This window comes from Carassius carassius, chromosome 2, assembly GCF_963082965.1.
Source record: "Carassius carassius chromosome 2, fCarCar2.1, whole genome shotgun sequence".
NCBI classification, from domain to species: domain Eukaryota; kingdom Metazoa; phylum Chordata; class Actinopteri; order Cypriniformes; family Cyprinidae; genus Carassius; species Carassius carassius.
This window is the reverse complement of record NC_081756.1, coordinates 6611116-6627044: the sequence shown is the minus strand read 5'-3', so window position 1 is coordinate 6627044 and position 15929 is coordinate 6611116. Positions and strand designations below refer to the sequence as shown.

General features: G+C 35.7%; 1 protein-coding gene and 1 long non-coding RNA gene across 2 annotated transcripts in view; one reads left to right on the top strand and one right to left on the bottom strand.

The window, feature by feature from the left end:
• Positions 1-9943, bottom strand: part of LOC132101211 (uncharacterized) — a 24766-nt gene extending 14823 nt beyond the window's left edge. The window contains exon 1 of the long non-coding RNA XR_009423153.1: positions 9707-9943. This is a non-coding gene — a long non-coding RNA (uncharacterized LOC132101211). The remainder of the gene's footprint in view (positions 1-9706) is intronic.
• Positions 5498-15929, top strand: shtn2 (shootin 2). Its single transcript, XM_059505939.1, has 17 exons — positions 5498-5626; positions 5879-5928; positions 6516-6576; positions 6763-6857; positions 7713-7893; positions 8004-8101; positions 8313-8394; positions 8481-8575; positions 11759-11893; positions 12246-12393; positions 12866-13067; positions 13170-13228; positions 13367-13467; positions 13707-13736; positions 13890-13943; positions 14454-14607; positions 15549-15929. The coding sequence occupies exons 1-17, from the start codon at positions 5593-5595 to the stop codon at positions 15695-15697; spliced, it is 1728 nt and encodes a 575-aa protein (XP_059361922.1). The 5' UTR covers positions 5498-5592; the 3' UTR covers positions 15698-15929.

Here is a 15929-nt window from a genome sequence, read left to right as displayed (position 1 = left end):
CTGCTCTGAAACCCTGCCAAGACCTGGAGCGCGGGGTCCTGACCTTTACACAATCAGTGGTCCTGCACGTCAGAACTAATGGAGGTTTGAGAGAGTCCCAACAGAGACCGGAGAGAGAGAGAGAGAGAGAGAGAGAGTCTCTATTCTCACTAAACATCTGGGCAGCATTATTATTGCTCTTCTGTATTAAAAGAGGGCAGTGCTGCATTGTTAGTTTAACCAGTTAGAAGTGAGTTATGTGCTGAAATCACTATCATTTGATTTTTTTTAATGTATTTATTTATTTATAAAAAATCCTCTTTTTACTGGCTAAAGCTCATTTCAAATCTAGAATTTAGAGGAATAGTTCATCCGAAAAGGAATTTTGTCATGATTTACTCACCCTTAAATTGTTCCAAACCTGTATACGTGTATTTCTTCTGTTCTGAACACAAAAGAAGATATTTTATAAAATGTTGGTAACCAAACAGACTCAGGGGAGAAAAATACTATGGATGTAAATGGATTACAACAACTGTTTTGTTTACAACAGTATTCAAAATATTATATAATATTCAAACGTTATAATTATGTAAATGACAATATTTTGGGGGGTGAACTATCCCTTTAATATACCATAAATATACTCCATATCAATACTTTTTGTGTTTATCATTTATATGCACAATTAACGATATTTTACACTTTTTTTTTCAAACATTTTCAAAAATTGAACAAAATTACACTTGTATGTGTACAAATAAAACAGTCCAAAACAATGTAAACTAAATGATGGAAGGTAAAGACATAATTTAACAAAATGACAGATTTAATGTTTTTGAGTCTTATAAACTTATAATCACCAATGCTGCATTTATTTGATCACAAATACAGTAAAAACAGAAAAATTGCAAAATATTATTACAATTTTAAATAACTGTTTTATATGTGGATATATTTAAAATTTTAATTTATTTATATGACGCAAAGCTGAATTTTCAGCATCATTACTCCAGTCTTCAGTGTCCCATGATCCTTCAGAAATTATTCTAAAATGCTGGTTTGCTGCTCAGAAAATATTTCTGATTATTATAAAATTTTTCAATACAGTTGTGCTGCTCCATATTTTTGTGGAAAAAACATAATATATTTTATTTTCAGGATTCTTTTCATAAATGAAAAGTTCAAAAGAACAGCATTTATTTAAAATCAAAATATTTTGTAATGTTATAATGTCTTTACACTCACTTTTGATCAATTTAATGCATCCTTGCTGAATAAAATAATTTATTTAAAATAATTTTTAACAGTAGGTACTAAAAAATATTTACAAAATTATAATAACTTTATTTCTAACTTTTTTTAAAAGTAGAAAATACTTTTTTTTTTTTTTTTTTTTTTACCTTTTCTCTGTATCTTTATTGAAGTAGGGTTGTACTGAAGAATGTTTTTGTTTTACATTATTATTTTCTTTGTACACACACTACTAAGCAGCAAATGCCTCACCAATATGAATGAATGATTATTTGTTACACAGATAAAGAATGTGAACTGAAACTGAGTGAGAACAGAGCACAGAGAACAAAGTGAGAACAGATACGAAAGAAATCTAGAAAAAGGGAAGAACAAGAGGGTGAGCAATAGGGCTGGATTACATACATTCACTCCCGCTGATATGGGGCTACATCCTCATCCTGCTCAGTGAACGGATGTCGGGACGGAGGAGGAGACAAAGGTCTTAAAGGGGCTTAGACATGGACTGAAACAGGTGGCAGACTGGTGTTGATACCCTGCAGGGAAAAATCACACTCACTAAAAAAAAAACCTAGTCGGCTGGGACTTCCTGTTTTGTTCCCTATTGAGAATCACAATAAATCACAGTTAACATGACAATATTTTTCATCCATCACCTGCTCACTGTGTGTCTATGTCTCTTTCTCTCATGAGTCACAGCTGTCTGGTGAGTGTACCACTGCGTGCCGGGCCAGACGTTGCTTCCTGTGACGTTGCCATCGGGACACAGGGCCGGTCTGTCCCTGTCTAGATATCTTCCTCTGTCCCAGCCAGCATCTTTTAAAGACTGTGACATACTGTCTGTACCATTGCGTGCACAACAAAATCCCAATCGCATCCCATCGGTGACTGCCAAGCTCTAGTTTGATTTTTGTACAACACTTGACAGGAAGACACTTTACATAAACAGGGTGCAAAATATGGTTTGAAAATCTTCAAGAAAATCCTAATTTAAATCGCTTAAAATAAAATAATAATAATAATAATAATAATAATAATAATAATAATGAAAACAGGATTGTAAATTAAGCCTATATTACATTTTATGATCAAATGTTGGTTTGTAGGCAGGGGTGATTTTGTAATAAATTTGGATTTGCCTTTTTATGTTTGATATTGTTTATGAAACATATAATAATTCCTTCTAATGGGATTTTTAGTGTATAGTAGCTGTGCAAATACCAGGGCACCAAATATGTGCCCTATTCTTTTAAACTGATGTAAATAAAGGAATATTTATGGGTGGTTTTAGTGAAACTGAACACTATTAAGTGAGAACTGAGTAAATCATGTGAACAGCTCAAGAAGTAAACAAGCATCAACCAACTCAATACCACTGCGGTTTTCTTAAAATCAAGCACTTCATGCTGAAAGAATCATGGCGAGAAGAATCAGACTCATGAGGGGAGACACAAGCAACAGGTTTCCGTTCACACAAGGCCAGAGCGCCACCTACAGGCCAAGTGCAATCATGACCAATGAAGAGCCAATACCCTAATCATCTCATTGACAATGCCCATACAGCCAACCAATAGCAGCTAGATTTGTATTTCCTAAAGAAAATAGCAGTGCTTGAAAGAGAGCAAAAGAATAAGAAATGTAGTTATGATTCAGTAAAGGGGAAGAAAACAGAAAGGAGACCCTTCTGACATCAACAGCTGAAGATGAATTTATGACTAATTATTAATTATGAATAGTTATTTTTGACAAACAGCTCATAAACAAGCTTCTATTGCTGAACAGAAAGTGTGATTCTACTTTTATAAAAACCTGCCCTTCTGGCTTCACCAAATTTAGGTTTGTTTGCAAAGCGCAGTGAAGTCACTGAGGGGCCACTCGTATCTTCCAGGCTGCCCTGTCACATCACATCACATCGCATCGCATCTTACAGCCCTGAATCTGACCCATCCTCTTCCTCCCTCTCGCTCTGCCTTCTGTCCCGTTTTTTATGCATATCGAAACAAGAGAAAACCCTGGCCCTTTATGTTGTAAAGCACACATTAACTGATTTAATCAATGTTCGCTGTATGTTTGTGTTCGGGTAAACAGTCGATAAATCGGACCCCTCGCGTGGTATGATGATATGACCCAGTCGTGACACCCTATCAGTCAGCCTCTTTACGTCACGTTTAATCCTAATGTACTCTCATTTCTGTAATGTTGCACTCTGAGTATGTGTGCTTCTGGGAACCTGGAGGCAAAATTTCCGAACAGATCAGAAGAAGTGGGGATGTCCTCACAAGAAAAATAAAACAAACAAAAAAAGGGATCATAAAGGCACTACATGTCTTAATTCATAATTTAAAATATACCTAAAGGTGTAGCTTGTACAAAATACTAAATATGTAAAGGAAGCATACTGTGCGTCTTACCGAATATCGAATACCGATCATCGAGATTTGCCGCTTGAAGTCAAGGGAGGAGTTGAAAACAGAGCACTGCGACTCTCACGCATTGTTTACTGTCTTTATTGCAGTTAGATTAAGTTGGTTAGATATATTTCTCAAATAAACTGTTTTAGACATGTACATGTGGTTACAGAAAGCCTTTTCATTCAGTAATGTATGTCCAATGTACTGTATGTACAAGAATAGTTCAACATAAGCTTAAAATAACAAATGAAAAGGTTTCAAGTATGTATTTTGTGTAGACACATAATCGTTGTCATACAAATTTGAAAGCAAGCAGTTGCGGCAAGCAAGCCACCCATCTAAATTAAATGCAAAAAAAAAAAAAGTATATAAAAATCTTTGCACCCGAATCATTCACATTATTAGTCTTAACTCTTAACTAACGCCTAAAGTTTTTCACACATTTTCTCCAAGTCTCTGGTCTAAAGATATAACGGAAGTACAGATAATACAAATGTGCAGGAAAGTGGAAGTTAGCTGACATCACTGTGAAAAGTGTTTATTGTGCCTTTAGATTAACAAATATTCATTCATAAATGGTTACCAAGTTTTAGTTCTAATTACTATAGTTCTAAGATTAAATAGTGCTTAATTATCATAAAATCATAATAGAAGCTAAGATTTAAGAAGCTGTGTAATTTTACAAAGATAAGCTGATTTGGTGAAATCATACTGTATATAAAATAATATATCAGTCTGGCGAGTAAACTAAAGAATTTACTAGATTCTGTCAAGGTGTGCGTAGAAGGTTGATATCTAGATGTACTTTTGGTATTCACAAGACACACTGAATGTGTAGGCAAGCTTTTGATTATCTTTTAGATTTAGCATAATTCTAAGACCAAACTAACTGAATAAGCTCAGTTTTAATGTTACAAGTCAGACTGCATCGACTTCTCTTGCTGCCCTTTGCATTCATATTGGCTTGGACTTTCAAGGTCACAATGTTTGACTAATATATATATATATATATATATATATATATATATTTTTATGGAACAGATTATCAAAAGAATACGGATTTTGCTTTTGCTTCGGAACAAAGTATATGATGAACAGAGGAACTGCTGAATTTAAAATTATCCAATATGCAATCCCATTTAGGTATTGTACAGATATAAAACAGCTCCACCATGAAACTATCAACACATTCCAAAATAGAAGACAAATGTGTTCTTTATATGTGAGAGAAAATATAGTGAAAGTGATGTGACATTCAGCCAAGTATGGTGACCAATACTCAGAATTCATGCTCTGCATTTAACCCATCCAAAGTGCACACAAACACAGCAGTGAACACACACAAACCCTGAACACACACCCGGAGCAGTGGGCAGCCATTTTTGCTGCGGCGCCCGGGGAGCAGTTAGGAAAGTTTTTCACACATCTTCTCCAAGTCTCCGGTCTAAAGGTGTAACGGAAGCAATGGTAATGGCATGAATTAGTCACTCTTTGCATTGCAACTGAATTCTTTAATCAGTTTTTTGCAGCTTCATTCAAACAATCAGTTCTACACTGTAAAATGCACCCATTTCGAGAAATTGCAAGTGCAAAAGCCAAATAATCATCTAAATGCATAAATGTATTTTGTTTTAAAAAAAATTGCACGGTCCTTAAACCAAGGCTCCAAGGTTCACCAAGGGTCGAGGACATCTACAGACAAAAGATGATTGTTACTTTATCATATCCTTTCTAAATAGCCATTGTTGACTCTGTTAACCATAAAGGGCAAAGCAGAATGGACTTTTGTATCAATTTACGTAATAAAATGGGAAGAAGTAAAAGCAGAGGAGTACACTAAAGTTAGTTTCAGTTCTTCCTCCTGACTGCATGGTCAAACACAGAGTGACAGACACAGAAACACAGAAGGATCTAGAAGATCAGACGTGAAAAAGAAGCTTGAGAAATAATGTGGAATCTTGAAGCAGACGAAAGAATTTCAGGTTGGATACATTCACTATTTCTCACTTTAAAAATTGCCTAAACATTCTAAACTCTCAAAATAGATTTTTAGTCTATTGGATGAGCTGGGTAATAAAATATGTTTGATAAAAGTCAGCTAGTCAGTCCAGTGATCCTAACACAGTGATGTAATTACTTTACTTACAGAACAAAAGGGTTGCCTTTTACTAATACTGTAAATATAGTGTATGAAACAGATGAACAGTGTGAAAACTTCATCTGTTGCCTCTTAGATGTTGAAGAGGAGAACATCCTGTCTTCAGAAGATGAAAGAGACATTGAGGTAATTTCTGCTTAAATCCGAGAGTGGCTGTGTTCACACTTTTAGTGTACACTATTAAAAAAAAAAGTATGTAAAACAACATTTAACATGCAATGATAAATGTTTTAAACAGCAGTATACTACGTTAATGTCAAATGACATTGTTGCATGCTTAAGTCAATGTTGATAAGAATGCATTATGGGATATGATATTCTACACAGTGCGATCTTCTGTATGCCACACGTTTTGGTCATCGGCTAATGCAGAAAATTAGCTGTGTACGAAATTCTTACTGTAAATTATAGAAGTTTCAAAAGCATTGTGGAAGCAAATAAAACCAGCCTCTTTGGAGGCCCCTTCTTGTTACAGCTACAAGATGCAATGGCTAAATAACTGATATCACAATTGCGGGAAATACATTTTCAACTGTGAGAGTCTTAAATACAATATAAAGTTGCACATAATGGTTAATTTTCTGTCCTGTTATGCTAGTATGCAATAATTGTCCACAAACACTTGAATACTTGCTTAAGTGTTTTGCTCAATATTTCAGTAATGGATTTAAGTATTAAAATAACTATTTGTCATTGTATAATCTGTTATACAGTGTGACATTCTGGAGAAAGAGCGAGATGAGGCGAATGAAAAGTTGTCAAGGATGGAGGAGGGTGAGATATCTGCGGGAGTGTTTTGGCAATATCCTTATATTTCAACTCATCTACAGAAGGAAAAACAGTAGTCTCACAATGGAAGATATTCTGAGAACTTAACTGTTATTGAACTAACTATCACCTTGCCATAACTACTAAGTGTCACTGAAAATGTGTCAATTTGATTTATATAACTACTTGCAGCCTCTGCTCAACTGCTCAAGGAGCTGGATGTGTTAGAGATGCAGTTTCAGATTGAGCGATCATGCCGGGAGACCGCAGAGGCCTTTGCACTGAAGGTAGCCACACTTCCCTTTTCTCACAAATCTAACGGCTTTGCTGATTATTTCACATCCCCTATATTAATTACAAGCTATGATGTTCTCCAAACTAGTTAATAGTTAACTCAAAAATTAAAATTTGCTAAAAAAAATATATTCACCCTTATGCAATCTAAGATGTACATGAGTTTGTTTCTTTGTCAGAACAGATTTAAAGAAATTTAGCATTACAACATTTGCTCACCAATGGATCCATTGCAGGGAATGGGTGCCGTCAGAATGAGAGTTTATAAAAGCTGATAAAAACATCACAATTACCCACAAAATCCATATAAGAAATCCATACCACTCCAGTCCATCAGTTAACATGTTGAGAAAAAAAAAGATTTAATTTTTATTTTTTTTAAATAATTAAATCCACACACATTTGTTTTAGAACTGCTTTGGCTTTTTTATTGATAGGGGACTCGTATTTTACCCGGAAGCAGTGGTTTGAAGTTTACAATTTCTTGATCGATTTGTTTAATACAAACACACATCTTTTGGCTTCACAAAACGTTAAATGATGGACTGGAGTTGTGTGGATTTTTGTGATGTTTTTATCAGCTTTTATAAACTCTCATTCTGACGGCACCCATTCACTCCAAATGGATCCACTGGTGAGCAAGTGATGCAATGCTATGTTTCTCCAAATCTGTTCCCATGAATAAACAAACTCATTTTTGGATGGCCTGAGGCAGTGTACATTTTTCCCAAATTTAGTCACTCGCCATTCACCATTATAAATTGTATAGTATATTGTTCTTATTGGATTAATAAATAAAGGGGCAAGGGATTTTGATGCTTAACATGGTAACACTTTTGAACCCACAGGTGAATAAAGATTTCAAGGTATTAAAGAGGCAAAGCCAGGCTATACTTCCCCTGATTCCAGAAATGCCAGAAAACTTCTCCATCCTGAACCTGGACCCCGAGGCTGATCCCAGCTCTGAGCTGGTCTCTGAGGAAGAGAGCGGTGAAGATCCACTTCTCATGAGTCAGAATCAAATTAGAGGTATTCTAATTTCTATATTTAACAAGCCTCAAAAGCAGTTGAAATATGCATAAACTTGTCTAAGAATAGAAACAGTTAAACAGTTAAAAATCTCCAATGTGTTTGTACAGAACTTCAGTCATCTGTAGACCGGTTACTCGGGGAAAAAATTCAACTCACTGCACAGGTGGAGCTTCTTAAGAAAGAGAAGGAAGATTTGAAGGACAAGGTATAATGGCCAGGTGCCTGCATGTGGTCAGAAATGTCTGAGAAAACAATTAACAATTAGCCCCAAAATTGCAATGGAAACTATGTTACCAATGTTACTTTAATTTAGGTATCTTTATGGGTCTCGTCAATGCCCTACTTTCATTTATATGTGGGTTGAAATTCTAAGACACTGAATTCAAGAAACTTCAAACTCTTATTTTATTCTTAAGTTGGTGTTGGAGGTCGGCGAGAAAGAGGCCCTTCTGAGGAAGTTCAGTAAGCAGAGCAGGACTGTGAATAAAATGAAGAGAGGTGAGTTAGCCGAATATATTTCACCATTAATGAGCACCTACAGAACAACAGGTTGATGGCAGTTTCTCTGTGTGTTCATACCCCAGTGTCCCAGCTGGTTACAGAAGAGTTTACAGAGATGTCTCAGAAACTTGAAATAGAGCAAGGACTAAGGCAGCATGCTGAAGTTTTTGCACACCAGGTACTCTTTGAATTACAGATGTAAAAATCTCAAATAATGAATATATAATTTGGCAAAACTTCAAAAAATGACAACAGATTTTAGATAAATAAAGCTGCAAAAACTTCTTACTTCAGTCATTGAATGGGTGCTTTGTCACATACAGTATACCCCTCATCTATAAATTACAATTTCTTTTTTGTTTAGTTGCCAAAATGCCAGCAAATCAGCTGCAGCTCAAGTTTTCTTACTTGTGAAAAGTTCTGTGTTATGTATGAACACAGCCATAAAAGTTAATGGTTTGAGCATGTACAAGTTTAGGACGCTCTGACATACGAGGTCCAACACAATCTCAGGCAAGGATCCTATTCTTAAATTTTCTTACAATCTGCTTACATCCCTACTGATGCTAGGGGTGGACCTTTGTGCTTGCTTTTTTTCCAATAATCATGCGTTTCCATACAAATCTATCATGATCACACTGTACAAACTCGATGAACACTTCCATATAATATATATATATATATATATATATATATATATATATATATATATATATATATATATATATATATTAACATCAAACCATCACAGTTGTCAGAAGTAGTGAGTGCAATTTTTTCATGCAGTTCAGTTGTAAATTATGAAGACAGTAGTCAACAACTCATTTGAGCATGAAAATAAAATGTAAAAAAAAAAACTATATTTGCAGATCTGCCATTTAAACTGTTGATTCTTTATCATAAACAAAGTGCACAGTAAAAACTAACAAGGTAGCAAAACACAGAAAAAAGACAAAACGCCACACCATTGGTTAAAAAACGAACGCTTTTCGTTTCGTTGAATGAATTTACTCCTTTTCAAATGCCCTTTGAGAAGCCATTTGATTCTTTCAAGCAACCGCAAACCTCACAGAGGCTCATGGGATATTAAAAGTGGAGAAGCAAACATCTGCATGTTTAACAGACAAGATATTACGCAAACGTTGGACTGTGACACGTCTCGACTTGAAGCCTTACCTTTAACGTTTTGACATGTGGTCTGTCGCCTTTTGTTTACCGCGTTGACTGAAAATACGTTATAAAAACATTATTTTACCAATTTGGCTTTCATAAAGCAGCAAACAACAATAGCGCAAATAATGTTACTCACCCGTTGACGGACGTCTGTCAATTCCACAATCCAGAAGCAGTGACAGACAAATTAAAACTGTCTATTCGGCAAATCTTACAAAATTTAAATTTAGTAAGTTATATAGCCTACTTTGGTCTTTGGGTTCAATTCCGCGTAGCTTCATTTCCATCCAGATGTAAATACGAACCCTTTTCCTCATGTAGGCTACTTTAAGTTTCTTGATGATAAAGTTTGTAACAAATTCTCAGTGATAACCGCTTTCGAGGCGATAACAGCTTTATTTGTGTCTGTTAGTGAAAATGGAGCGGAAACCACTTTCCGGAAAAACGTTGGACTCTTATTTAACCTCAACTGACGCTCATGCGCCGCGGAAGTGTGTTTGAATTGGATCTTTCAAAAGCGGGCATTTCATATATATATGTATAATTTATTGTAATAAATTATTATATCAAATTATTCAATCAATCAATCAAAGGCTCGACATACTTCTGGTTACTAAATAACAATTTAAAGGGGCCAACACTAGCAAAACTCCTCTGATCACACGATTGACTGGATTTTGCCACAAAGTTTGGTGAAAAAAAGTGACTTTTTTTGAGTCAGAACAACTTTATCTGTATAGAACATTTCAAATTGGAATTCAAAGTGTGCTTTATTTATACATGTTAAAAAATAAAAATAATTATAACAGAAGCATAAGGAAATAAACTCATAATTAAACAAATTGTTAAAAATGCAAGAAACATATGATACATAATCGTTTGATAGTTAGCCTACCTAACAGTTTAGTTAATCTGGACATAAAAACACACTTCTCGCCCAAAGGCCTACATGCCCTGGCAGACAACATGTCAATATCTGAATCAATAGAGAGTAGAATGGATGTAGTGGGTTGTCTTGAACCTTGGTTGAACCTTCATTAATGAAACAAACACGAAACAAAGAAGAGAAAACACTGGATTGGGATAGCACACACTCTTTGACCATTCCAGTCCAGCTGGCTCTGTTAATACTAGTCCATTTAGTGTTCATTCAGTCTAAATGAGCATCTCCGCATAAAGGTGGCATCTGTCTTTGCATCCCTCGTCTCTTCCTGCGTTAATTAGCACCCATCAAGATAGCAGTTTGAAATTCGGCAGCTCTTTAAACCCCTGTCCTTGTTAGACACTTCCTATCCGACATCTCTTTTGTCAGCTTTGTGTATATTGTTCCCCATTTGCAGACACAGACATAATGGGGTCCCAACAGGGGGCCTTCACCTGTGAAAGGGACCCCGACGGTTTGCGCACCACTCAAACTCATTCTGAATGTGCGGCCACACACCACACAGCTTGAATGACATTCTTTATCGCCACTCCTTCCATTTGTGTTTTGAAAACACATTCATCTTTATCACGTTCAGTGTTTTTTTTTCCCATCATAGAGAGCCTAATGACGGACTAATTCGAAAGGGAGAAAATACAGGCCGTCATCGCACAAAGAGATGCGTCCGTTTACTCGCCAAGCACATGCACTTTTCCTTGTAATTGCACCTCCACAGGGGTCACACTTGGTGGTTTAGGTCTGCTCTTCTTGCGAGCTGAACGAAAGGGCAGTGAATGGAGATGAGAAGTGAGAGTCCAAACAGTCCAACACATGACGAACTTCCACTTCCCTTTCCTGATCGCCATTTCTGCTTTTCAACAAGTACGCTTCTTGTTATCTACAATTTCAGGGAGATAATGGATGATTTTTGGTTTCCCAAACTGAACTGATTCTGTTGAGGTTTTGTGCTGAATGAAAACTTTCTGATAATTCACATGAATAATTAACATGCCCACTGAGCTCAACAAATAAAATAAAATGCTGGAAAGGTCTTTGAAATGAAATTTGGATGTTGACGTATAAAAATGAGTCTGAAGGATGTTTAGACCTTCTGTAGTGTAAGTGTGAAAATTTGAAGAGAGATTTGAGGTTTGGCATGGTGATGGATGGATGGATGGATGGATGGATGGATAGATAGATAGATAGATAGATAGATAGATAGATAGATAGATAGACTGATTGATCAAGATTGGTTTTTCCTTACAGATGCTGGTGAAACAGCAGGAAATCCAGAGACAGATTCAGAACGCAGAGACTGAGAAACAACTAAAACAGGCTCTAAGTCAAGTGACTGAAATCAGTAAAGCTCTGGAAGAGATACGACTCTGTTACCAAAACCAGGTGAGTGTGTCAATGTATACAGGTGTTCATATCAGAGATGTGGAGTTGTGATGCTGATGTGGTTGGCAAACCATTGCATCGATTCCCAATCCAGTTTTCCCCAGTTATTTACTTCATTTCTTGTACGTATAAATAAAAGCCGTGAAAAACCACTTTAAATAATTGATTTTTTTTTTTATTTACACTATACTTGTACCAAGTTTTTTATTTGCACTTAAATAATTATTATAATAATTGAATAATTACTTTTTTGTGTGGAGGTAGCTTGTGGATTTTCAATTGAAACTATCCTAAAACATCAACCAGTGTCATGTGATATTTGAATTAGCTTTAATTGTATCCGTCTATACAGATTTCTCAGACAGCGGCTCAGGATCTCAACTCTCTGTCCGATCTGGCCGCAGTAAGAACAAAGCTGGAGATCAGCGAGAAAGAGAAGAGCGAGATTGAGATTCAGCTGAAAGACTCGCAACAATCTGTTAATGCACTTCAGGAGGAAAGTAAGTCTTATCTGCAAAGTTATCTATATTATGATGCTGAAAAAGTGTTAGGACCTTATATTTCTTGAGAGAACCCTTAATGGAAAGACAAAACGCACATGAGATCTCAGCTGTTTCACTAAGATGATGAGTTGAAATGTAGGGCAGGTGGAGACTGAATTCTCAGATTTTTCTCTAGGGAAAAGATCTCACATATGTCCCTCTTCAAAAGAGATTTCAACAATGTCTCCAACTCAGATTGGCCTAAATAATAAAGTCTGCAATCAAAGTCTCAATATGGACTCGTATTCATTTCTCACAAAGTTTTAGGAGAAACCAGAGACAATTTGAGTAAAATAAGCTGATGCCTACATTAGACATGCTTGAGACCTCGGTTATGTCTTCAGAGCTTTGAAAGAGCCATTGCTAAGCAATTGAATGTTCCCACCGGGGAGTAATAGTAGACATTTTTACTTGTTTATTTTGCAATTAGTCAAGCTGCTCAAGAATAAACAGAGAGAGATGGAGCAACTTTCTTCCATCCAATCTAACCAATCTAACCAGTTGAATGAGACAAACGAAAATTCAGCTGATCCTCCATCATTGTTACCGCCACCGCCACCACCACCACCACCACCTCCTCCTCCTCCTCCACCACCTCCACCACCTCCTCCTTCATCTTCAGCTGTCACTGAGTAAGTCTTCAACACCTTATTTTTATGTTAATTTCAACCATAAAATACATTACTGGAAGCATCTCCAAAACTTTATCAAAAGCAGATCCATTGTATTTTTAGCCCATTAACGGCTTTGAGGAACAGAAAGAAGGGAGGAAACAACACCACTCAAACTGCAAGTAAGACAGTCATACCTTACATCCGTACTATGTGAAAGGATGAATCAACAGCTGACAGAAAGAAACAATACAATAATTTAAAAGACAACAAGCGCTGCTCTTCCATCCTCAATGAATACTGTGCTCATTTTCTCACAGATCCCGCAATTACGGAGGATGTGAAGTCAAGAGCTGTGGATGAAATGATGGAAAGGATCAAGAAAGGCATTATCCTCAAACCTATTCTCAGAACGCCACAGGTGTGTCTGCTACTTATTACATGTTTTGCTGAACATAAATTGTACATTTATTCGCCAACACTGTCTGTATGACAAAAATCAAATGAGTGATGGAAAAAATTCCCATGAGCTTGTGTGCATCACATACAGTTCTCACAGTAGGACATCAATTTCAGTGATTTAATAAAACACACCTTTTTAAGATTCCTTAAATATTGGCCTGTTTAAACAGAAAAAAAATTAAATATTTTTACTTTCAGGCTGTGTCAGAGGATGAAAATGCATGGAAGGTAAGTGATACTACACTATTTCTATACTACTGTTCTGTGTGTGCGTGGTGACATGCCTAACCAAATACATACATTGCTTGTGAATTATATATTAATAGAGTAACTGTTCAGAAATTACAAAATATTATTAATCAAAATAATTGACGTTAACAGGAGCAGAGGTCTGAGAACCGGAAATCAGCTGTGCTGGAGTTACAGGGGATGCTGGTAAAATAAGATCTCTTAAAATGTGGACTACTGATTACTTTTAATACTCAGACAAGCTGTTTGCAAGGTCGACAGATAAGGAAATAAAATCTGGGTGCAAATATTTTGACACACATCAGTTCAAAGTTCTGGAGTCTTGTCAAGCCTGCATATATTTGACCAGAAATACAGACAAACAATGTGGAATATTATTTCAATATAAAATAACTGTTTTCTATTTAAATGTATTTTAAGACGTAATCTATTCCTGTGATGCGAATCTGAATTTTCAGCATCATTACTCCAGTCTTTAGTGATACCTGTTACTGTTAATTGTATTTATTAAACACTGGTAATGTTTTATTATATTACTGTTTGCATCCATTTTATAATAGGCTTGTGTGCTAGTACTTTTACCACAGTTAAGGTAGTTTTAGGGAAAACACCCCTTAACCACTGTTAAATCAATATCATATATGATCTCTCATGGCTTATTGTATTAATGTAACTTTAATGGCTGGTTCACCTCAGGATTGCATGAGGAGGTCTGGCCCTCGAAGGGTGGAATCTAAAAAGCGCTTCAGCCGTAATGTTGGGGAAGCGGAGCTTCAGATGGTGCTCCAGAGAAGAAGAAGGGCCATGGGTGATGAAAAAGGGAGCCCTCCTTCTCCATCCAATCCTAAAGGTACCATCTTTCCCTTTACTCTATCAAAGGCCTGAAAAGCATCATTTAAACTGCTGATGCATTTAAATGTGCGTCATCTTATATGAAACTGGTCAACCCTAAAGTTTATTATTGGAAACATCAGCATACTGTAAGCTAAAACAGTGAATTCTGAATTTATTTGCAGATTTATCATGTATTTTCAATTCTCTGTTATCCAGATTTAACATTTGTAATCATCTTTTATCCCCGTGTTGTAATAAATACAAGCTTAAACATTATATACAAGCTTGTGTGTGTGTGTATATATATATAAATATATATAAATATAAGCTTCTATATAATGTATAAATAAAAAAATGGGACTGAACTGATAAATGTTTTTAAAAAATTACAATATTTAACAAATGTTTTTAGGAATTAATAAAAAAAAAACTGATCAACCAACTCACATACATGTATACAAAACATAAAAAACATATTAATTTATCTCTTTTTTTATAGATACATAACATGTGTATTTGTCTATTTTTACGTTAACTGTTCATAAGTAGACTAAACCTCCAAAAGGCAGAGCTGTCTAAGTAAATAAGAAATAGAATATTTGGCAAATATGTAGCAAGGTTTATGCTTAAGAAAATACACTCTCTGAAAACAAGTTTTAATGTTTTATGCAATTTTGCTTCTCAAGGAACACTACCTTAAAATTTGTAGACATGTCTTTTTATTGTAAAAAAATATATTTTGGGATAGCATTATTAGCTTATTGAAAAGGAAATCAATTTTTATTTTTTTAGAATCAGATTTATTGGTCAAATTGGTTGCACTTAGAAGAAATATATCGTTGGTGCTTAAAAGCAGCTTCTTCATTTATTGGTTGGTTATGAATGTTTGTGCAAGCTGCATTATAACGCAGCCACTTAACTAAAGCTTAAAGTTAATGTTTCCTCTCCCACTCAAAGATCCACCCGCAGCCGTGTCCGTCTCGAGCTCTTTGCCCTGGTCGGGGGAGAGTGGAAGTGCCCCAGTGCTCCGGAGACTTCAGCAGAACCGTGAGAAGAGAATCTCTCGCATTAAGGCTTCCGAGTCCATTATATGGGAAGAAAAGTGAGTTTTGAGGGTCTTTTAGTCTGACCTTCTGCACTTATACAAAACGTGATGTTGAACTAAGTATAACTTCAACGCCTATTTCCTTCTGCCAGATGCCTCTTGGAAACTGTTTAAAGTAAATGTCACGAAGCTGAATAAAGCATTAACCCTGTTAACTGTGCGATGAAAAAAACCAAGGACCCATGCATTCAAAACTGAATTATGAAAGAAATAAAAGACATTCTTTCTGCACA